General features: G+C 39.5%; 1 protein-coding gene across 1 annotated transcript in view; it reads left to right on the top strand.

Annotated features, from left to right (window-relative positions):
- The window catches only part of atrn (attractin), a 205,906-nt gene that overhangs the window by 128,212 nt on the left and 52,066 nt on the right, over positions 1 to 25,628 (top strand). Inside the window, exon 26 of the mRNA XM_023271357.3 lies at positions 4,970 to 5,048. Coding sequence (XP_023127125.1) covers positions 4,970 to 5,048 — 79 coding nt within the window. The remainder of the gene's footprint in view (positions 1 to 4,969; positions 5,049 to 25,628) is intronic.

Raw genomic sequence — 25,628 nt, 5'->3', positions numbered from 1 at the left:
AAGAAATCTGAAATGAAAATTTTGCAATTGTTGTCTTTTTGTTGTCAAGTCTTACTTAAAAATTCTCAACATGTTGCTATAAAAGTGGGTGAATGTGAGATTCATGTCCCCAGTCTTTTATTTCTTAGATCTTGTTCCATTTAGAACTTTCAAGCTTGTTTTTTGGTAATTGTAGTACAAAACACAACTCAAACTAAAGTCTCATGGGTGAATGTCCACCAACCTCTTCACCCCTCTAAATTATCCCACCCCTCCTTCTTTGTACATGTAAAACCACAGCTCCACCTCCATTATACGAGGTGATGGTGAAGCTACATTAAAGGGGGGTGATAATGGCCCACTCAGCCCACTGGAGGAGCTCCCTACTGGCCCATATGAACGGCAATGATCTGCAATGATAACCGCCATTTAAAGGACTGATTATATCCAAAACGGGGTCACAAAACACATTTTTGGTTGTAACTCCAGAATTTATGCGCTAATTATGACAAAATTGGATAAAATGATGTAAAGTTTCTAATACCTGAGGGCTAGGGTAAGAAATTCTGCCTGTAAGCTCCTTATTTTGCCCACACTGCTGGCATTTTTAACTAAACTGAGCCTTTCTTGAACATGCCTTGAACATGTTTTTTGTTCTAGTTGTTAGACATGTTTTTTAAAAAAGGCACAGCAGAGACGGATCTCTTTGCAGTGAGGAGTGGGTGTTGCTGCCCTCCAGGCTACACGGAGCTACATGAATCTCTACAGAAGTAACAGCAATTTTAACAAAATCATCTGAGGGTTTTTGAACAAATGGGCAATAGCGCCTCGGTGAGAAGATTTTCTTGAGGATTCAGGTGAATATTTGACACAGTATTGGACAAAGAATGGGAAAATGGTGTCAGTGTTCGCTTAAAAAGTCCGTTTTCCAAGTCATAAAGAGTTCACGGGTTCAGTTCACGACACTGAAGCTTTTTCCTGCGTTCAGCGCTTTGACTCATTACAATTTTATAGAAACCGTTGGGGTCCACTGTCTCACCAGTTGCTCCGTCGCTTCCAATCAGCGTCTCTCCTTTAAATTATCCACTTAAGACGTCACCCCCGGAATTCATCGCGTGCAGTTCAAAGTGTCATTGTGTGTTTTGTTTAACGAGACAATCGCCGCTTCAAACGAGGAGGTTGAAGTGCGATTGTCGTAGGTTTTTTGCCGGTGGATGCTCATTTCTATTCCATGTGAAGGCGGGAGCTCTCGCTGCGATGGAGCAGCTGGGGGTAGGTGAGAGCTGAAGCCTGACTAACTTGGCCGGTTTCCCTTGTGGAGGCTGAGATCAAATGAAGCGCACAGCTCTGTCTGTTTCTATCTGCCTCTTCTTCTCTTTGTGCTCGCGTCCATCTATCTGGTGTTGCTTTCTATACGTTTCCCTCTCGGTCTTTTAGTCCCAGGTCTTCCGTTTACCTTTTTTCTTTCTTTTTTTTTTTTTTAACCTTTTGTCCGTTGTTCCAACTTTAGCTTCTCATCTCTTTGTCTTTCACCACTTTCGTCCACTTTCCTCGCCTCATTGTCTTTCCTTCTCCCGCCGTCCGCTCTCGTCTTTCTCCCGCTGTGCTGGGAGGCCTTTGATGCGAGGCTCATATATATTCACGCGAGTCATTCATCAGCACCATGTCACTCTTAAAGCAGTGAGCAGGGAGCCAGATCAATAAGATGGCTGAGCGGATGGATCTCTTAAGAGTCCTCTTCAGCCTGGAGAGATAAGGGAATTTTCTTTTTTTTTGAATGGATGCCTCTTTAAAGACTCACACAGGGTGGGCACGAGGCGGGGTTGGTGGTTGGTGGGTGGGAGCGATGAATAAAGATCTGAACGCATCACAGCTGGTATTAAAATGGGCAAAGGCATTTAGATTGGAAAGGTGGTGAAACTTTTGGAGAGAAATTTGCGACGGGTCTCGCCGTAAGGCCGACACGTCTGAAGAAGTTACGCTTCAATGTGGTGATTAAATCCACTTCAAACCCCCGAAAGTGAATTCACATGCATCATTCTTTGCACAGTAATAAAAAAGAAGATACCCTTGAAACAATAAAGCAAAAAAAAAAGTCACAGTGAGCAGTTTGCAGCCTCTGTGTTTTTAGATGTACACATAAATCAAAGACAGTTACCTCTTTGCCCATTGATCGGGTAATCTTGTTTTGAATATTGCAGCATCCAGAGACCTGGAGGATGATGGAGCGCAGCATAACTGAAAACATGACTTTATTCTGTACTTTTCAATTAAATGTGACAAATAATTTCGTGCAGTGTTGCAGTGTTGATAAAAATTGCCTCCGGCTACGACAACACAACCAAAATTCCAGCCCGCTAGGACTGCTCAACACAATATTGAATCGAAAAACCATTCTGTGTGCAAAGCATGTTGACTCGGAAAATTAAAAACGGAACCGTGTGAGTGTGAAAATGAACGGCATCGCAAATGGAGTTCCAGTTTTTGGGGAAGACTTTGTTTTTCCAAAAAAAAAAAATTTGAGCCATCCTAGATGACAGTAAATGTTTAATGTCGAGGTTTTCTCTCTCTCTCTCTTTTTTTTTTATAGTAGATGTTTTTCCCGGAGGAAACTGTGAGTCAGTGTTTGGATCACTTGTGTTCAGGCGTTTTGCCATCATTGCTGCTGATACTTGGCTCATCAGCAGCAGGTGCCAACACTGATGTGAGCTGAAACATGGCAAGTCTGAGCCAGAGAATTGCAGGGAAGCCGACGGAAGATCAGCGAGAGCCGTGACAGGCTGGAAGTGGAGTTCAGATTGCTGGAGACGATGCCTCAGATGTACATGCGAGCGCGTAGACACAGTTTGCCTCGTCTGAGTGCAGTCAGGGAAGGTCTGGCAAGCCGGGGAAACGGCACACACACATGAACGTACGCCGCAACACCGCTAACAAATCATGTCTCCGAGACGTGTCACCTCAAGGCGTTTTTGTGTAGAGTGCAAAGAACACTCGGGGTTTTGATTCTCTGTATATTTTATTTGCGCAAATGCAGAAAGCACTGGAGATGGAGCAGAAAAATAAAACATTAAGTGCTTGAGTAAAAGTGAAAAAATAAAAAAATCCCGCATTGCCGAATAAAACAAAGCAAGATGGGAAAAGAGGAGGGGAATTATCCAGAAATAAGCATGTGGCAAGAAATAATCTTCATACATGTAGAATGTGTTGAAGGATGGAGGTGTATTCATACAAGGTGTTGAAACAGGAAACAATTATGTGTGTGGTTTCTCCCGAGGCTCATGGCAATTTGATAGAAAGTGCGAAGTGTTGTCTGCAGTTTTTTGCACCTTGCGTAACTCTTTCCTAACAGCTTCTTTCTCTGTCTGACATTTAGCAGTTACACCTTCTCACTTGGACGCCATGACAACATTCTCAGTTATTTTTATTACTCTGGTAGTTTTAATTCTACACCAGATTACATTTTATATATTATCAACAGCAGGTTGGGTGTTTGAATCTTGTCTTAAAGTTCTTGTATGGTAAAAATCCTTCTTTAAAAAATTGTGTTTCATATGTTTTTGTGTACTGTTGCCGTCCTTCTACCCCTCCCTCAAAGAGAAAACCTCCCAGCTTTACGATTCAGTTCAAATGTTATTGAATTTCTGTGTGTTGTTGGCTGCAAAAGTGAACATAACAACCCTCATGCACTCCCAGTATCTAAGAACTAAACATCCAGTGGATTGCTTTTATTTTTAATGGCAATGTCAACATGCTTTAGAGCTAGTGTGGTTAAGTTACCATTAGCTTTGACGGTCTGCACACAGGTCAGAACTCTGTGGAAATTGTAAAGCTGAGAGACATTTATTGATACTGAAAATTTGGATTTGACACCAAAAAACAAGGACTGGGTGGGTTACTATGCTGTTGCGTGGTGCTTCAGTTCAACCTAGTGTTTCCAGTTGTTAGCTTCTCTCTGTGCTCACATATCCTACTTGTTAATGCAGCATAATCCCCAAAAAAGCTGTTGTCATTTACATATTTTCTGTTTATGTTGTCAGACAATGAAATAAGTACGTAATAGAGACTTAAACATAGTCCTTTAAGACGACTAGTTAACCAGCAGAGACGTTTCCAAGCTGCTGGTGTGCACTGCTAAAATCTTGCCTTCAACACCACAACGTTGTGCAACAAAATCACCAAACAAATCCAGAGTTGTGATGTGAATTTGGCGATATTTCCATGTACAATAGTCACTCCGAGAGAAAGTTAGAAGCGACAGAAAGTCCTGATCTCTCACACTTACTTACATGAACTGTTTTACTCCTTGTAATGAAAAACAAAACACAGAGAGTCTTCTTCCTGAAGTGGGTGGGGACATCAGATACTTAACTGCATTTAAAGCTTTGAAACACTAAAACAGCCCATTTAGAACAAGGAATTAAACAGCAGTGAAATAAAATAAAGCATATTAGCAGTATTTTGCACTGAAAAACACATTTTGGTGACGTTAGATTTTCATTGATTTGCGAAAAAGAAAAAAATATTAGAAATTTAAGTTTACAAAAAAGAACTGTGTTGCTTTTAAAAGGATTTTTATTTTTTTTTTACTGTATGACCTCTTTAGCATCTGGTGCTAACTTTCTAGCTATAAGGGAGTGATGAATTTACAGCACAACCTTTTGGCACTGATGTGTCAAAAGGTTGTACGTGTCATTGCAGAACTACAGATGTTTTTTTTCTATCATGGGGGGAGAAAAAGCACATCAGGCTGGGTGAATGAGCTTCAGACCTGTAGCTCATCAAATAATAATACCAACCATTGTTGGCTGGAATCACCTCTTCTGTCAACTGCTGTCAGACCAGAACACACATGAATATTCATCCATTCGAAGAAGAAAATCATGAATTCATTTATGTACGACAGAAAACGACACTCGTCCTGCCTTCTTCTGCCTCGATCGGTGTTTTTCACCTTTTTTGACTCGTGTCTTCCCTCCTTGTCTGCCCACAGCTGCTTCCTCTCGCTGCTCCTGGTGGCCGCCGTGGTTTGGAAGATCAAACAGAGCTGCTGGGCGTCACGGCGACGAGAGGTAAGTCTGAAAGTTACAACAAATATTGATTTATTTTTTGGAGGGGGGAACTGCTGCAACCACATAAGCACATTTCTGGTTCTATTCATTTTTGATGTTGCTGTTCGAGCTCTCTGGTCAGCAGAGTATAAAAAGATTTTAAACTGAGGGTTTGCATCTGGAAGTGTAAAAATACTCCGCAAACTCTGAGGCATCTTTTGGTGAACCCAACATCCAACGGGCATCAACAGCATCACGGAGTGGCGCACTTTGTGGTATATTTTCTTTGATGGGTTTCTGCTGTCCAGACTTGTACTGGAATATGTTCAAGCTTATGAGCTTAAATCATCCACTTACACGATGAGAAGACACGTTTAATAAAGAAGAACGGAAAATTTCTGCTTAACCGTTCTTCCCGTCAATCTTCAGGATGCTCGTATATATTTTCCCCTCCTTTAACTGCTTCGGCTGCATTAGGGAGAGTGGTTGTAATTGTGTCAAGGGGCGGAAAATTCACAGACGATAGCTTCACCGTGCCTCGAATTCAACTTCTACCCTTAAAACTGCTTTTCTCCCGTGGATAAAGAAATTGCTCAGGGAAGAATAAATGCACTGTAAGCTTCAGTTACTCATTTGACCCACAGTCGGTTGTGTTTTTATGTGAGTGTTGAGTTATCTGATGGATTAAATGGAATTAGTTGATGCAAAAAGAAAGAATCGCAAAGAAATATGTGATTGTAAACTGAGCAGTTACGTCCACACTTCCTGTGTTGTTTCGTAACGCAAATATTTAAGCTAATGTACTGTATAATCACATCGTACCACTGTAATTTCTGCCCTTTTAGCTTTGCAGAAAGTTAGCGCTAACAAGTCATTTAGACTGCCAGGAAAGCTGTAAAATCAAGCAGGGAGCTCCAGCTATTCAGACGTCACCATCGCGTGCTATTTTCAGATGTTTATTTTTAGTTTTCAGACTTGTTCAGCACCACATACTGGATGATATTTATCTCTCAACCGTGAAAACCCACCAACTGAGACCAGAACAGACTCTTATGGTCTGATCACTCATGAAGCATTCTTAATTTGCCCGACAATTGCAATTTGTGTCTTTGCTTTTAGGAGCTTTTTTTTTTGACTTCTCAGTTTGGATTTTAGTCATTTTTGCACACATAATTTTTCAAAACTCGTACTATTGTTACTGCTTGTGTAAATTTCAATTATCGCATTACGTGTGGTTTTATTTCTAATGGAGGCCTGAGTTGTTTTTTTTTTTTTTGTAGTGGCTGGTTAATGGGTTTTTTTTACCATTCATTATCAGGAGGAAGTATCAAGAGATCATCCTGCCCACCGCGCATTTTATCAGCCGCCGCAGATTCTCTCTAATTGCTGCAGTGCTCCTGGTTCATCAATGAGCACGCTAAATGCACACTAAATCATTTGAATCACAACAGGCCTGCAACCATTAAGTGTTTGCTTGTTGTTAATATTGTAAAACAGACATTCATCCTCAGGTCTTTTATGAAGCTGCACGTATTGCGACTGCATTATAGTGAAGCATGCTTCCATTGTTTGTCCCACATCCACTTACAACACATTAACGAGGAGGACAGAGTGTTAAAATGCATCGATGTAATGCATTTAAAGTTACTGATTGAATCTGTTCTGACTTCTATAGCCCAAACCTCTCATTTAAACTCTGTGACTTTAAGTCATTTGAATGTATTTTCCCACACACAAACAAGATAATGTAGTGCCTATAAAAAAGCATTCACCGCCTTGGAAGGTTTCCTCGTTTATTGCTTTTCAACGTTGACTCATGGTCAATATAATGTGGCCATTTGAGAAGAATTAGAAAAAAAAGTCTATTGCATGTCAAAGTGAAAACAGAAAGACGTATTGTCAATGAATTAAAAGGAAAAAATATATATATATAATAAGTGACTGCATATGGATTCACCCCTTTGAAATGACTCACCTTATTCAACACAGGTTCATTGAATGTGTCTCAAGTGATTGTCGTATAAAGTACTGGTGAATCAGTTCTCCTGCTATTTAACTGCACCATGAAGACACATGAACACTACAAACAACTCTGTGAAAAGGGTATTGAAAAGCAAAAGTCAGGGCATGGATACAAGACAATGTTCAAGTCGCTGAATATCCTTTTGAGTAGAGTTAAATCTATCATTAAGAAATGAAGGTAATACAGAAGAAAAATATGCAAGAAAGAGACTAGTAAGGGAGGCCACCAAGACACCTAAGACTCTTCTGAAGGAATAATAAGCTTCAGCAGCTGAGATGGAAGAGACTGTGCATAGAACAACTGATGCTGGTCTTTGTCAGTCAAAGCTTTATGGTACAGTGGGAAAGAGAAAGACACTGTTGGAAAAAACCCATTAATTCTCAACTAGAGTTAACCAGAAGGAATGTGGAGTCTCTTAAGTCAACTGGAAGATTGTTCTTTAGTCTAATGAAACCAAAATTGTTATCATCTTTGACATGAAAGAATCTTTTTTTTCAAATTCTTGTCTAAGAAACCTAATTAAACTGACAATCATTCAGTGTTCAAAGTTATAAAAAAGGGTAAACTTCCAATGCACTGTATATTGAATGCAAGGATTATTAACTGCTCAGACTAAAAAATAAATTCCAAGGGCAATGGTGTAGTTGTAGTATTTAATGTTGCAGGTTACAAACAGTTTGAAGGCAAGTCTTTCTGTATTTAGCAGCTGCAAAAATACGAAACCCTGAAGCCAGAACCCTTGAGGGACTTATAAGTGTGTTGCTTGGAAATTATCGGAGTCCTGCTGTCAGTGTTTGCTATAAATCTTTGTCTTGTTAACACACAGTTAATCTCTGCAGTGTGAAAGATTAAGCGAATCGGTTCTCAAATAATTTTAAAACCTCAGATATGTAAACAAGCCCCTGTCATCAGTAATAGGTTTATTAGCTGGTAAGATAGCTTATTAGCTAGCTAGCAGACACAGATGTGTTGCAGATTAAAGGAAAACCCAATGCATAGTGTCATAATACGGTGTTGAGCCACCATGTGCCATCAGAACAGCTTCAGTGGGACTTGACTGCAGGGATGGAGCATAATTCCTCCAATAGATATCCCCAAATTTGGTGTTTTGAGAATAGTAATGGAGAGCGCTCCAATAGATGTTGAGATATGGTGACTGTGAAGGCCATAACATATGTCTAACATCATTTTTAGACTAAAAAGCCATTCAGTGACCCCTGTGTCCCATGAAAAATGTCATTTTCATCCTGGAAAAGGTCACTCCCATTAGGATAGAAAGGCTTCTTCAAAGGGTCAAGGTGATCATTTGGCTCATCTCTACTGATTTGCAGTGACCCTTCCCTCTAAGGAGGCTAGTGGACCCAAACCATACCATCAAAATGCCCCTAAATGATGGAGCTTCCCTCTTGCTGTCCAATTTCTCTGGCAGTTTACAAGGGAAACCTCACCCAAGAACATTTATTACATAAATTCCACCGCAAAACCAAGAATACAAACCAGAATGAGCAAACATGACAGCATCTCTTGCAAACAGAACTGACCTCAGAGCGAACACTGATGAATGTTTCATCAAGGTTGCATTCAAGGACCAGTGTGCTTTATCTACCGCCACTGGGAGACATTGTCCATGCATCTGACAAGAGTAGTACATGTCAGAATAAACCAGCGATATGTCAGACCTATTTATAATCTGCTTTAGCTTGCAGATTGTACATATAGATGTCGCATAGTTACCTACAGCTGAACAAAGATGAGGCAATATTTCAATTACTGGAGCAAAAGAGTGTCTGTCAACCCCTTTTGTCCTTTTTATCCTCATTAATACACACATTTTCCTAACCGACAGTGTCCAGTGGGTGCCTTTATCACTGGTAAATTTAATTCTTGTGATGCTTTCTTTGAAACTAAACTGCAGATCATCTTCACACCCTCTTACTCATGATTTTTTAAACATCTGGTGTGATAAATGGTGCCTTATTACATTTTAAATGTTATTTTAAAACCCTTACAGCTGAAAATATGTGAATATACTGAACAGTAGAGCCTCTCAAGTGCCGCATTTGAAGCAAGCAATATAGAGATGCTGCAACTGGAACAGCATCTGTCCATAGACGTATAAATGAAGTGCTTATTTACCTGTAGATGTGTCGATACCCCCAAAACTTGACGGACACCAGCGGCGGGGCTTCTGGCAGTCGGCACTTTCTTTTCTAGAAAGCGTCATTTCATTTTAAGCTGTCAGCCATTGAAAGTACATTACTGGAGTGCAGCGAGCGTGATTAATTGTTCCTGTGGTACGGCGCATGGTGTCTTTCAAGCTGCACTGAGTCAACTGAGAAAGCTCAAAAGTCAATAATTTTTTGAAAGGACTGAAGAGAGGATGCCAAAGCAATCTGCCAAACTGTGGGAAGCGCCGCAGCAGGCTCCACAAAGGATTGAAAATCCAAATTTTCAGGTCTTTAACAATTCCGCAAAAATGCTAAATTCTAAGCGTCTCAGACGTTTTTGGGAAAACATTTAAACTTCCACCCTGCAGGAACAGACAACGCAGAGAGTCTCATACATCAGGCATCGCACCTGAGGATCAGGAAACAAGATTAGAAAATATATTGCGATACACCTTTTTCAAAACACCGTGTGATGGATTTATGCCTCCTAAGAAGACAGATCTGCTCAGTTTATGACTTTTACTTCCTAAAATCATATCGAAGAGTCTCTCTGTTATTTTATTTTTGTCCAGCTCTCAGTTTTCCAGTGACTGAGGCTCAACAAATGTTTAACCGACAGTCTGGCCTGCTTAGCTCTGCAGCCAGATCAACAAACTTGGTGTTTGCTCTTTGGAGTTGGTAAGCTAACTAAAGTGATGTGAAAACTATGAGAAGTCAGAGTGCAGTTCTTTTTTGCATATTGGACACTCACTCCCTAAAACAGTGCATTTTAACTGCGCTTCCAAAGGGGTTTGGACCACCTTTGCAGTAAGTGTGCATACGAGCCGATGATGTGCTTCCAACTTTACTGAAGGGCCTCGCTGCTGTAACCTCTCCCCAAAGAGTGCCGTCATCTGCCTCACCCCCGGACGCCTCTTAACTTCCCCCCTTCACCTGCACCCACGCCGCTCGCTCTTCCGTCCAGCTGGACCCTCTACAGTACAACCTTCACACAAAATTAGCACTGGACCTTTTGTTAAGAGCGCTTGGGAGGCCACAGGAAACTGGGGCTGAAAATTAAAATCCCCAACAGCTGGAAAAACCTGCTAAAATGGCTTCCACAGAGTTAGCCTGGGCTCCCCTAAAGTGATTAGAATGTTTGCTTCGTGAAGCATATTGGGAAATGATGTGTTTACACTTACAGTATTGCTTTTAAAGCCATCATATCCCGATGACTATTTTCTTCTACAAATTGTAATCAGCATCACAGGAAAAACTGAAAACATCAGGAAAAGTAATGAAATAATACATGGCTGATCATAGAGCTTTAAATTTGTTGGTATTTTTTTATTAATTAAACCAAACAAAACTCAAAATATTTTAACAGTGTCAATGCAGTGCAGTGGTGGATGTGACTTCCTGTATTGTAGTGGGTTCAAAACTTCTCATATCCTACCAGATCTGAAGAAACTCTTCATTTTAATGACCTCTTTACACGTTCTCCACCTTAACACCGCAGCTTACAACAGGTTCAGTCCCTGCAGAGATAAGTGTAGCAGTACTTTCATGCAAATTTCCACCAACTTTTGACTTCTTTTGCAGGATTTCAGTTGGTTATTAAAAGTGTGAACGCGTTTTTTTTTTTTTTTTTAGCAGCTTGCAGTAACACACACTAACAATGGTACAGCCACATTGTTAGCTAAAAAAATACAGCCCAATTATACAGTTGTGACTTTAATTAATCACTTTGTCAGATACTTGTTAGTCTGAATATTTAAAGGCATGATGTATTCATGGTACATATGTGTTATATTCACTAACCTGTCGCACTGTTTACGTTACTAAGACATCTTTTGCAGACGAGCTTTGTGGAGTCTGAAGATTTTTAAGTTATAAAAAGCAATAAAATTATTTAAAATGTGCAGATTTACATCGTATTTGGTGTAAATGACTCGAGATGAGGTCGGAAAAATCTCAAACGTGATGAAGTCACTCATCTAATGTGATGAAAACAGCATTTTGATATTTACAGTGTGTTCCTAAATACAAAGGGGCCTTATGTGAAACTCTGAAAGTCTTTTTGAGACTCAAGGTGGAAATGATTTGAGTTGATGACTTATTTCACTCGCTATGTCTCTTCTAGCATATAAAAAATACTATATTGGCACATTAACAAGGTAAAAACTTTATTTTCACTGGAGTAGGTCTTTAAAAAGAAATATGTTTGTATTTTATCTGATGGAAATTCTTTTTTTTTTCTCTCAAAATCAAAATTTTATGGAACATATAAGTTGGCTAAAGTGCTGTACACGATTGCAAATTTTATGGGGCAAAAAAAGTGAATGCTAAATTTTTTATTTTTATTTTTTGAAAAAGGACACAAAAATAATAACAAAAAAGTTGCTCAAAAGAAATATAGGTAAATGAATAAGTGGGTAGAGGCTTCTCTATACATTGTAGTGGATAGTCTTAAAGGAAAAAACTTTGACTTCTTTCAAAGATGATTTTGTTTTTTTTCTCAATTCTTAGTTGTTTTTTTGAAAGGGTTATGGAATAATATGGAATAATAAAGTGAAAGGGAGAGACAAAAACTTACCACCCGTTTTTTAATTTTCTTTTCTATAAAACCTAACATAAATGAAATTTCTTTATCCAATTAGAATTTTATTTTGTTCATTTCATTTTTCAACTTCAAAATATTCTCTGTGTTTTTGTTTTGTTTGACTTCTAATCTAGAGGTCAATTATGAGCAGAAAAACAGCATAAAAATCTAATTAATCATACAAAATATAAATATATAAACATCTTAAAGCTTGTAAAATCACAATGAAATACTTCAACAGGCTAAAGAGGATTGCAATTTGTAGATTAATTTCTAAAATGGAAACTAATACAAAATACTACGTCTGTAAAGAATTCATTAAAACATCTTGAAGTTTTTCTTGACATTATAAATGGAGGAGTAACATTAGATTTAAAAAAGGAAGGTTGTCCCAAATGAAGCTTTCAAAAATATCTCCTTTTTCTTAACACTGAGCCACAATAGCAACGGATGAGATGATCCCAGATAATTGTTTTTCAGAGCCAAAACAATAATTTGCACAAATGAAGTGCAGCTTTAATACTGCACAGAGGAGGCGTTGCATCGCATTTCAGAAAATAAAGCCCTGATTCATTTCTCTTTAATGAGTACTACTCTGTAAAAAGGATCCTCAGCGCGGACAAGACAAGCCGGTTAATAAACGCAGTCATTTCTGCCAGTCAGAGAGGCAAATATAGCTGTGACTTCACTGACGCAGCAGCTTTACTGGCCATTTGTGTGAAAACAACACTAGTTATATTGTGAGCGCTTCCTATCATAGATGTCAAGTTGAATTAGGACTGTGACTCCTTCAGAAGCACTCAGCGGTAGGTTTTTGGCATCGCATGTCCGCCTCTCTCCACACCCACTCTGAGAAAAATTCACTTTTCTGTGTGCATAAAAAAATCCCGTTTGGACATTTGCAGTCTATTCACTGCTTTGTGATTATCTGCAAGCATCGAAAGTATTGTTTTACTGCTCCCAACTGCATACAAATGCACTTTTTCTGTGCTTTCAGACCTTCGCCGTCCCACTTGATCTTAATCTAGTGGAGTCTTTTTAAGCAGAGGCATAAAACCGACCAGATTTTCCTCTCAGTCAACGACATTATTCGCAAAAAAGAGAAGGTTTTAATTCGTCACAGAACCCCATTCCAGCAGCAGAGCAGACCTGCCTTCGCGCATGTGCTGCGTAAACACAACGTGACACATAATTTACGCAAACAGAAAGCTAATCATGTTTTTTTCCGTGAGGTGGGCTCTCTTCATTACAGCCATTTGCTTCGTTGACATCAGGACCGCTCTGTTCTTCTCAGCACTGTCCCTCCAGGCTTCATTCGCTCACATTCATCCTCCATTCCCTCCATGTTACGCGCCGCTTGCATCAGCTGTACAGTGACACACATTTGCATCCAATTATGCCCACGTTCACCTCACTTAGGTGCCGTGCAGGGTGGGGGTAAACGGTGGCCGTTGCATTTTATGTTGTCGCTGCAGGGTCATGGATATTTAAGGCCTTGAGTCTCGGACTTCTTACCTCCGGCTGCTGGTCGTCTGACTTTGAGGAGTTTAGCCTCATTGTGAAGCGTTAGCCTCGGCTTTAAAATGACTGTATGAGGTTTCAAATCAGCTTTTTAGAAGCTAATACTAACTACTTTTTTTTCAGTAAAATGGATTGTGATTTATTGCAGAAATACCAGATATAGCAAGTATTCGCTGCTTCAAATAGAAACTTTTTATTGTAATGGTATAATGTGATCTATGACTATGACTATGACTAGAAAAGCTGGTTTTCACTGGAGCTGTCCATTTAGTGAACCATTTTTCTTCACTGACAGTCTGGTTAACACTTCATTTTTTAGTCTTTGCGGTTACTTACAATAATACTGACACAGTAACTGATAGAGCTTGAAAATACAGTGTTTTCACCTTAGAAACCATAATAATGTGTCGCGAATAATATAAAAACAGTCCATTTGATTTAGTTTAGATGGACCTACAGTGAAACTTCAAGGACGCAATGAATAACATCATTACGTATCCCGAAATGATTTACACATATGATGCTCTGCAAAAAGGTTTTATGTTCGTTAAATTTTGAGATTCCTAAATTTGTCCATGCAGCTTGACAACAACTCCAAACACTCACACACTCTTTGTTGTTCGCTACAACTCATTTGTACTCAAACTTGACAGGTTTTCAAGTGTTCATTTCCATCCCTGAGAAGAAATGCGTTTATGTGTGAGGTTCTTCTCCCTGTGGAAGTGGGCTAACACCTGCTGGTACGGTGGACCCACCAGCTCCCACCTGTTGGGGTCTTGTGTTTCTTGTTTGCGCAGGTGTTCAAGTGCATGTTTCTCCTCACGTTTGCCGTGCATCTGTTTGCATACATGTTGCTGTGCGTGTGTGTGTGTGTGTGCGTGCGCATCTTTCTCCGTCCTGTCTGAGTCTTAATCAAAGCCGTCCTTTGAGAGCTGACAGTTGCTTTGAAGGGAGCTGGAGCTGCCAGATGGCATTAGACAGACCCGAGCACTGCAGCCATTTCATGCCACAGAAGGCGCTGGCCTTTTCCTCGCAATAAGCCCCGCCGCAGCTCCAGCAGCCCGCCTTCAAATGCGACTCAATTATTCCCGCCGTAGCATTTCGGCGCAGCGGGTCTGAGGTGACTTTTGTGTGATCTTTTTAGCGTTGCTCCTATATTTGCCTTCACGTAATTAATCTTGAAAGAGATTAAGTCATGAGACGAGAAATACAGCTTTTCTCTTATCGCCGGCCAACAATTACGGCAGCACAGACAGGTTTCAGGCACAGCTTATAGAGGCCTGTAACAGACACAAATGATGATTTTTACATTTTTTTGTGAATAGAGATGAGCAAGGTAGCTAATTAAAGCAGCCAAAAAACATTTAGCGGAGGGGTAATATATCATGATGCAAAATACTGTAATAATGGAACCACTTTCACATTCACTTTCTCTGCCTAAGGACAGAGCGCCTCATTTCATTTGATTGTAGAAGAGCTTTTAGGCCAGAATGTGAGTTTTGGCAGATTTGCACTACCTGCCCATGTAAGAGTTGAGTCATGTGCATTGATTTATAAAGAGGCCCCCTTTGAATTACTTTAAGGTGCACAATGGAGTAAGACTTTGATGTTCATTGTCAGTTTTTCGCTCCCCTCCTTACTGTACCTCCAGAAACAATCCGATAACGGAGAGCGTAAATGTATCCAACACCACTAACACACATATATATCACACATAACCTGACAGATATTAGACGTGTATTGCACCCTGAGGTATTGACAGAAATGCAGAATGTAATAATGTCCCTGATCATTGCCGCCGTGTCCCACATGATTAACTGTGTTGTAGATTCTGTACATTACGCAAGAGACGCACCAGCCGGGAGGGAGGGGGAAAAAAAAAACGACATAAACGTCTTCAGATACCCCCACTTATTTATTACCCCATTAAGCTGCCCTCCTCGTCCAACACCTCGCCCACCGCTGCCTTCCTTTTGGCTATAAATATGAATGTCAGCCGACGTGTCGAGGCTCACACCCCTTGTTGGAAATATCAGCTTTTATGTTGCAAACTGAGTGGGAAGCTGCTAAATGGCCCGGGATGCATAAACTTATTTTCCTCCAATCACATGTTGTACAGCTCAAGATGCAGGGTGTTAATAGATGCAGGGGAACAGCTCCTCTCCCTCTGAACACACGTGTTCTGGTCGGCCACCGTTTCTCTTTGATGATTCTTTAAAGGCGAAGGTACATCGTCCAACGCGCGAGTTTCCAAAGAATAGGAACAGATAAGAGCAAAGATCTGAGGCCTTAACTAGACAGGTTGCTGTGAAATACCTGCGCTCTCTGACGTAACGCTCTGCAGTCGCTTTATTTAAGCGCATTAACCTTTGATTTCGTCTCAGAAAAAACATCAAATATAGTGTTACCGTGTTAACTGGAAACACTTCATTGAGGGCAGCAAAAGGTGCAAACACACTCCGAAGTTTAGGTCTGAACACACACCAGATTTTATATTTTTATTTTGATTTCACGCCAAGAGCATCTTGGTTCATTTTTTGTCCTTGGGCTTTAGCTAATTATGCCTCTCTACATTTGTATATATTTGCCTGCAATGATATCAGCGAGCTACATGATAAAGCATTTCTGTAGTTTTTAGCCCTCTGAATCTGAAAATCTTCTAGTAGGTTTGAACGGCACGTTATCTTTTTAAATATGGACAAAATTGAACCATTTATGAGAGCCAGCAACTATAAAAACAGACAGAATAGTTAGATTTCCAAATGTCCTTGAACTATTTTTCTGTAACGTGCCCTTACCTTAAGAAATGAACTAAATCAGAAGCTCAGCAGTGTGAGTTCTCATCAGACTCCCTTCACAAAACCATTTGTACCAAATCCAGATCAGAGACTTTTAGTTTGAACTGCAGGAAGTGTTTACATGGACCAAGTATGGTAAAGAATCAGAGAGACTGAGCCCAAAATAAAACATAGTTGTGCAATAAATTAAACACAACATTACAAGTTGTCAACAAGTTGTTGGAGGATACGTTCAGCACGGTGAAACATCGGCAAGTTTGTAGAGGTTGCAAAAAAGTACGTTGTAAAGCATGTATATGTTATAAGCAAGTATTGGTAACACGACTCTCATTTTTTTTCTTTTTTCCCCCAATGATTTATACCATTATAACTGTATCATACTGAAACAAAAGACATTTCTTAGTTCTCTGTACTTCTAGTCTGGGTTTTCTGTTTCCATAGAGGTGTGGGACTTTATATTGCGGTGAAAAATGATTCCACAGTGAGGAAAAATGTGACAGGAATGAAGAAACACACAGAAACTGCTTGGACTTCAGAAGATGACAATAAATCTTCTTTAAATATTGCAGTTTTTATGCTACTATATTTCTCTTTTACTATAATGTAGCAAAAAAAATAACATGTAAAACAAGACTTTTGTGTTTCATATTTGATCGTTAGATCCCCTCACGGTATTTATATGTTGAATTTTCATTAAAGCTAAGGAAATGATAGATGCATAAAGCATTCACGATACCCTCGTTGGTGCTACACTTGAGGTTACAATAAACTGCAAGTTGGTAAAACATATCCTTCATGTTAGAAATGATAAATCATTTTTACTGCCAGTGCTAAAGCCTCACCTATCTAACTGCATAAATACATCATCCCCCTCCTGGAATAGTTACAGACTAAATTAAAACACAGTGGCCCCGCTTTGCCCTTTTCTCTCCATCCAATGCAGCGAGTGAGGATGAATCAGAACTGGCAATAAAGTTGTTAAATGGTTCCACGGCTGCGTCCTTGTGTCCGTGACCTTTGCCACGGCAAACCGCTGACCCACATTTTGCGAGTGGGTGGCCGTGTCACCAAGCCTTCCCGCCCCGTCCTCGCCTGTCCTGTCCGCCCCCGTCCAATCCCACTGCTGTTGATGGAGAAAACTGTTCGACCTCCAACCCGTGCCATCACCGACCCTGCCTGCAGCTTCCAGCGGCCCGACTGCTCCTGCTGCTTCATGGCACAAGTACATGAACATGTGCAGAGCTATGTGCTCTCACTGTCACCTTCTCTTCTGTATTGTAAATCAATATGCACAGTCAGACCTACAGTAATTTATTCAAGAAAGTCCCTTACCGAAATTTAAAATGTTTACTGTACAGACCAAACCAGAAGTAGCGCATAGGATGGATACCACATCAGGACTCCTGCATGGCACAGAAAATCAACATTCTCATTGGTTAATTGGTTAAAAATGTCCTTCAGCTTCTATAGCTGAAGGACCTGTAGATCAGCAGTAGCAGTTTGTTGCCCCACTAGGTTTTACTCTTAAGCTACTTGTCCATAGGGACGTTTTTTCTCGCATGGAAACACACTGCATCTGAATATCACCCACTTGGTGTGCGTTGACAGGTTTGTAGAGGTTACCTAGTGGCCCACTTTCTCCACTAGTGGGCCACTAGGTGGTCACATGAAAGCCCTTCAGATCTTTAGTCCGGTTGATGCGTCGGACCAAGTTGGCGGCTCGGTTGCAATCTTTCTCTTTTATTACAAAAACTGTTGAGCAAAAAATATTTCTGAAAGCATCTGAGGTGAGACGTAAGCTGCTGAATCTGTCCTCGTTTTAGTTCAGTGGCGTTTAGTTTAGACGTTTCACGAAAGTTTTCGCGATGCGTCGGACCTCCACTCCCTGCACCTCATGTGCATAAAGTAGAAATGAAACTATTTAATGCAAATGAGCTCCGGGGTGACGTGCAACAAAGCAGCTTGAAACATGCCGCCACGCAACCAGCATGCAATGCGATGCATTTCACATAGACAATGAATGGGATGCGAGAAATCTCATGGACTTTTGTCGGTTCCGTGTTGACAAACAGAGAGCATTGTGGGAGTTTAGCTATCAATGGGCACCATGACAGACTTTTGTGACATTTAATGACTACCAACCAGAGCTCCCATGTTTTTGTCAAGCAGCAGTGCTAGTTTGAAGCCACTTTGAGACAAGCGGTCCATGACATTCACCACGTACCTGCAATTAGAACATATGTCTGTGGGTTCCCTATTCAGTTATTGATTAATAAGGCTGCAGACTGTTAGTTAAGGCCATTATTCAGGATTTGCATCCCTACGCCTGATATTTAGCAGGTTCATCTATGCATTTCTGGGCAACCCATCAAGGTAGATAAACTAACTTGGTTTCAACTAAAGTAATTCTGACATTAGGACATCTTATTTAACTCTTTTCCAACTCAATTTTGGTCACACATTTGTCTAAGCTGCTGCACTACATCAACCAAGTGGAGACTAGAGGCACCCAGTAGCACTACAAATACATGTGAGACTAACTGTAGCATTTACTGATACTCCACATGTGAGGCGTATAAGGAATACTGGTAAATTCTGGCATCTACTAATGCATATGAGATGTTTAGGAAACATTGGAAATTGTAGCTTCCACCAATAGTCTCCATGTGAGCCATTTAGAGAACATCTGTAATTTTTTAGCTACAGAAGTCAACCTTGGTTACACTCTTCTGCTCTAAAACTACAAATCTCTTAATGCACACATTGGTCACACTGTGCTTGAAGTAAATTCCCAACCTGTGGGGAAAACATTGAGCAAAACAGCCAACATGATGCATTTATTGCATAAATTGCAGCAAAAGCATGGCTTAAAACAGTATTTTTGCCATTGGAGCGTCAACTTTCCAAATAGAAACACTGAAAAAGCACAATACTTCCAAGAAACTCCTCTTGTGCTGGTAAAGCAGTCACCCTTCCTGCTACATTTCAGAATCACACAGTTACAAACTGCAGTATTGAGTGGTCAGAAATGCAGAATTAGATCATACAATTTACCTCTGTTAGTAACATAAGCCAAAAAAGTCACTTTTTTTTAGCAACTTGAAGTCCCAGATCATCATAATAAAAAGGAAGAAACACTTTATCTGCACCTTTATTCTGGTTTGCAATCATTTATCTAATTAAGGAAATTACAAATGTGTATGTATGGAAAGCACTTAGAATGTATTAATATCTAAATGAAAAAACTTAATTTGGAACCTCACACTAGGTTATACAACTTTGACAGCCACTCTGCTACTGTGCAACAAATATATAGAACACAATATATTGAAAATCCTTGAAATGCTTAGATAATATATGTAGAACTACTGAATTTGATTAGCCTGATGATAAAAGTGCAGTGCAACACAATAACATGATATTACCCTTTGCCTTAAAGAATGCAGAGATGGATAACAGACATTCTCTCCTGCAGAAGACACAGTGGAGTTTGTAATGAAACTCGGTCTAGTTCACAGTGTCATCATGAAGTTTGTCAATTGCACCTTCGTAATCGGTCGTACACTCATTCTTAGAAATGTTCAAAACAACTCGGTGTGTTCATCGCCCACGCGCCCAAACACACATTCAGCATCCATGATCTCATTGACTTCTCGCTATGACTCACACACCGAGGCCTGCAGCAGATGGTTTGGTGTGGAAGTGCAGCGAAGTGGGAGAGATTGGCAACGAGCAGAGACCTGGAATACAATGAAGATATCAAGAAAACACGTAGGCTCCACATCAGATTAGTTTCCAAAATGGTCCGTAATGATAAGGAAAGATCCTCTCGCTGTAGCCTGGCTGCTCCCGACCAACGCAGCGGTCCCACAAGCAGATGGCCGGACGAGAATGCCGTTCACACATGATCGGGGAAGAAAGGAAGAAACTATTTTTCCACCTTTACCTTGCAGCTGTTACCCCCTTACAAAGCACTTCTCCGTGATGCTCTGTAATACATTATAATTTTAGAATCGTTGCAGCTCCGAGTCTCCTCGCTGCTGCTTGCCAGCGGTGTTATACAACAAGATCCAGAGAGCGAGTATCTGGATCCCCTGATAGAGCTTTAATACACAGAGACTCCACTGGATGCGCCACATGTTTACATCCTGTATTCAGGATGGATTAATGAAAACTGACATAAAAAAAAATGAACTTTCTTGTCGTGTTGTAGTGTACTACAAATCCAGTCGGGATAGGAGGGGAAAAACTTCAAAATCAGCCTCCTAGTCATAAATAAAAGTATGTGAAACAGAGAATTCTAGCCTTCCATTGAACTAATTCAAGAATTGCCAACAAACTGCTTCCATGTTGGCCTAAAAACTGCCATCACATCCTGGGAATCAGACAAAACAGTGATGTGAAACATTTAATAAATATATAGAAAATGGAGGAAATGCAGTAGGTCACCTAGGATGTAGTTGGAATTAATTGAATTGAAGCACCTGAAGTCTGTACATAAACCGATCAGCCATAACATTTAAAGCACTGACAGTTAAAAGTGAATGAACTAGATTATGGACTAGACTATCATGCAGAGATGGAAAATGATTTAACCCACAGTTTCTGATTCATAAAACTGTTATTCTACTTGCGAAAACGCAAAAAAATAAAATATTGAAGATTTGACTGCCTTTTTTCATCCAGACCACATTGAACCAGGTCCATATCAAAAACCAGTGAACTTAGATGGATCAAATCTTGAATAGATTGTCGCATAAAGGCAAAGACTCTATAAAACATCCTTTCTGATATGGAAAGTCATTAGTTTTGTGTTAAAATATAAAAACTTGAAGATTTGAGTGTGTTTTGTTGCATCTGGGCCACTTTGGACCAGGTCAAGATCAAAAGCCAGTGAGCTTAGATGGGTCAAATCTTGAATAAATTGTCATACAAAGGCTCAAGACTCTTCAAAAGCATAATTTTTGATATGGAAAGCCATTGTTTTGTGTGTGCTGGTACAAGCCCCGTCCAGCAGCCCTAAGGGACCTACGGGATCCACTACCACTGTCCCAGAACCGTACATAACAGGACGCCCATAAAGATCCTATGTTTATGTAACAATGATCAGAGCTGTTTTGTTTTGGCAGCAGGTGGTTTTAATGCTGTAGCTGATGGGTGTAAGTACAGTACATGATCTAATGTGCAAGCTTAGACCACATGTAGGCAGACGTGTAATCTATCTTAAAAAGAGTAATAATTACTAAAGAATTACAGAAGTAGAATGCAGTTCAATGCAAACACGCACCAGAGTATTCCAATTAGAATTAGGCAGAATTTTCAAAAAATCAAAACTGTTGTTTAATTAGGTTTTTGTGCTTGACAAAGGCTGAAAATAGGAGTAGGAACCGATAGTGAGCATGATGAGTTAGGTTACCTGGTCTGCAGATTATGTATTGATTTAAAGAGGAGCTTATGAATGTTGGATTGTTGCCATAACAAATTTCAACCCCGTCTGGCAAAAAGTGATATTCCTATACACACTGCAGTTTCATTTATGTGTAGAGATAAGCACATTTTCATTGAAGCAAATATACTTTCCTTATCAAAATAAAAGACTGTGATGTCGTAAGAAAGTCTTCGAGTTTAGGTGAAAAGGTAAAAAACACTCTGGTCACTTTTGGTTTTCTCTTGCTGTTCAGGCAGGTTTAGGAACTAAAAAAATATCACACTGTGGTTGACACTTTAACAAGAATAACTTCCTGTTAGAAAAATAGCATGGATTGGGTTAAAATACAACTTTTTTACAGAAAGCTCAGCTCTGTAACTGTCGCTGTTGTTTGATATGAAACTTGTTGTGGTTGAGTTACTGGCAAGCAGTTGTGTAACTGTTTTTGTACAAGGTGGGTGATGGGACCTGAGAGACGCTGCAGTCTTTCACACAAGAAGCTTCATTTCCCGTCCTGCATGCGGGAGCTGATGTTGTCTCCATTATTATATCGATAGGGTTCATCATACTGACAGCTGAGGGGAAATCAATGTGCAGCATATCTGTGTCAGGCTTCTGTTGACATCCTCACCAAGAAAAAATAAAACCTATAGACATCCATGGATTGTTTATGTCTGGTTTAAACTCATAGACAGACTGCAGGCTAAAAAGAAAGTGCTCATTTCCATTTATTTGATGTCAAAACAGGTCTGTCTGTGCAGTAAGCATTTTGGAATAATGGGTAAATGCTCCCAAGTTGTAACAGGAAAAAGGCTTTTTTCCTTTTAGTGGCGTTAGCAATCTGGCAATCTCACTTGGCTCCAGCATAAGTGGAGTTTGATCCAGCTAAACATTATTAGCTTAGGACTAACACAGCCTGGAGACATGCAATAATTTTTAATAATCAGCTCAGTTTTTTTTCATCATCAGCCTGAGTTAAAAACAGAGGAGTATGCAAAGTGAGTCACACAAAAAGAACTTTAAAATCAAGCAAATTTATGCACATTTGCTTAAAAAAATTCAAATAAATAAATAGATGTGTTTTAAGTATTCTGATGATGTCGCTGAAAGGATTTCTCTCTTTTTTTTTTTTAGCAGACAGGAAAAGATTGCAGAGGTCAGTGTGAAGAATATTTCAGTGCGGTGGATAGTTTCAGTCTGAAAGCACTTATTATTATTCCACTGGCTCGGTCGATAATATGGTTTTAAGATATTTCTGTTTTTAACCCTCTGAACCCCAAACAGTTTCTGGGTGTTTATTTGCCCCTGTGACATTTTTACTCAATGTGGGCTCATTTTTCACAACAATATAAAGTCCCGCACCTCGATGGAAGCAGAAGAACCATGACTGGTAGGAGAGAGAACTAAAAAAAAAGCGCCTTCTGTGCAGTATTATGTCATAAATCCTCAAAAATATGATTACTTTTTCGATTCAGTGTAATTTAAAAAATCTGGAGTCAATATGTACAACATTACTTGGAAAAACTTCACAAAACATGTTGACTCTACAGTGTATAGATATTTTACTACTTGGATCTGTTTCCATACTTGCCTCCTGTCTGCTCTGCGTAAACACTGCCTGCAGTTCAACCTAGTTCAGCTGAAAAGTTCTTGAATTGTTGTCATCTGACTGTTGATTGGACCAGAGCTCCTAATATCTTCATAGCTGCACCGAGGAGCGAAGACTTTTGTTTTTTTTACAGAATCTGATTAAAACCAATGGTTTATTTTTGGTAAATTCTTAAGCGAGACATGATTTTACAAAATTAACACAATTTTTAGCTTAGAGTTACACTGGTTGCTTGTAATTCAAGTCTATAGTTATGTAAATAAGTGCTCCTGGAACAGATCGTAGCGATGCTCACCACTGTTTTTCCTTTAAATGAAGAAATATAATATTTACATTGCTGCAGTTTGCATCACTTGGTTGAAATCCATATATGTATTGATATACTAGAGCATAAGTCAAGCAAGAGATAAACCAATATGAACAAATAATCGTAGTTGCCATTTTGCCATTTAAGGTGTGATGATTAAGAGAAAACATTCCATCTTAAAAGTTGACGATCGTAAATTAAATAAGTTTTTTCCAGTTTATACATTGACTAGAGCAGCAATTAGTAATTAATTCACATTCTTAATTCACAGTCAACTATTTTGATGGTCGATAAATCAGTTTAAGTAATATATTAAGAACAAAGTTAAAATTCTCTGATTGCAGCTCCTTAAATGAGGATATATTCTGGCATCTTTCCTCATCTATGACAGTATGAATGAATATGTTTGGGTTGAAGAGACAGAATGGAAACTAATGGATATTTTTCATTACTTTCTGACATTTAATAGACAGACAAACAAACTAATTAACTAATTGAGTGAATACACGCCAGTGAAAATAATGGTTATTTCCAGCTGGTAAAGATGTAAAGACAAAACAAAAAATATACTTTAATTGTTTGGAACAGACAAAAATATAATAATCATAGCATAAAATGCTTATCTGAAGCTCGTATTTATGCCTCTATACCTCTAAAGTCAGGTTGCAACACATTCATTTCAGAAAGAGAAGATCAGAGACGATCAACTTTTTTCAGGAAATTACTTTGCCGGAGTACAATAAGCAAAGGTTAGTGAAATATACACAAATACAGAGAGGTTCGTGATTAAATAGAAAAAAAAATGCAAAGTACAAAATACAAAAATACCTCAGTCTATAACTAAGTGTATACAGTGTCTAAGTGGATGCCAAGGATAGTGTCCAAAAAAGAGACTTCATTTGGATTTTGCCTTGAAATCTGCCATATAATAAACATTTGAGACATTTGACTAATAGCAGGATACTGAGACATATGCACAAAATCTTGTTTTGTTAAAATAAAAAAGAGCTTTGCATTAAACTTTGTATAAAATCAGTCTAACATTTGATCATGTGGTCAGTTGTAGTTTATTAATGTATATAAACTCACCACCATGTAAGCAGTAGTTACACAACTTTACTGTGTGCAGACGTCAAACCAAACAAAAAGCGCTACACCTCTGATATCATGACTTTGCTGTTCCAATGCTGCCGTCCATAAATATCTCTTTGCAAACAAACTGTTAACTCTCCTACTTGAACTCTCTGTCAGTGTCAGTTTGTCTGAAGACTCTCCGCTGATGTATCTGAGCGTTTAGCGGTGAAGAAAGATTACGAAACCGCTCCGCTCTGCTCATTTGAGGTCACTTAATAGAACGGCATAAGCTTTGTGCCGAAAACGTTAACGCGAAAGGTCTCCTTGTGCACTCGGCGAGATGTGGCATTATGCACCTGTTGAAGCATATTTCCCCGCGTTATGTGAACACAGAGGTGGATTGCTGTTGCCATTGTGTGACCCTCAAAAATGGATTGGACCACGGCTGCACTCGGTGAGAGTAATTGTGCCCTTGAAGGCAGAGCTGCTGAGGCCACGGTCGCCGTGGAGTGGAATGTGCTGTGGAAATACACTTCAAGAAATAAAACGAACATCCTTTATTTAGGTGTGAATCGCGGCCTAAAAATGTCTCGCTTTTTATACATAAATTGTCTCCCCTGCTACCTCCGTCCTTCTTCCCTTTTTCTCTGGGAAACGCAAACACGTGAAATGAGCTTTTAACGATTGACGGCAGAGCAGAACGCCGTGCGGTTCTCCAGAGAGGAACGTTAAGAAATGTGCAGGTGATGAATTTACTGTGATTTAGTAGCCATTTCTTTTATGTAGAATAAAGTGGATTTTGATGAAATATCACAATTAGAAAGCTTTGATTCAAGTAAAACCAGCTGCTTGTGGTTCATGTTTGTAATAATTTATATATAATTCAGCACTAATCTGCCACTGTTGTTTCTTCAAGTGAGGAAATAGAAGAATTTGCATATTCAACTTAAATTCATATACATACTTAAAAGCTACTGGGTCCAAACATACTATGTCAAGCAAGAGATAAACCAATAAAAATAAATAATCACAGTTGTCATATTAGCACTGAAGGTGTGTTGATTGCTTCACACTGTCAATTCATACATTTAG

This window comes from Amphiprion ocellaris, chromosome 20 (assembly GCF_022539595.1).
Source record: "Amphiprion ocellaris isolate individual 3 ecotype Okinawa chromosome 20, ASM2253959v1, whole genome shotgun sequence".
NCBI classification, from domain to species: Eukaryota; Metazoa; Chordata; class Actinopteri; family Pomacentridae; genus Amphiprion; species Amphiprion ocellaris.
Note: the sequence above shows the minus strand (reverse complement) of the source record. Positions and strands in the feature narration are given on the sequence as shown.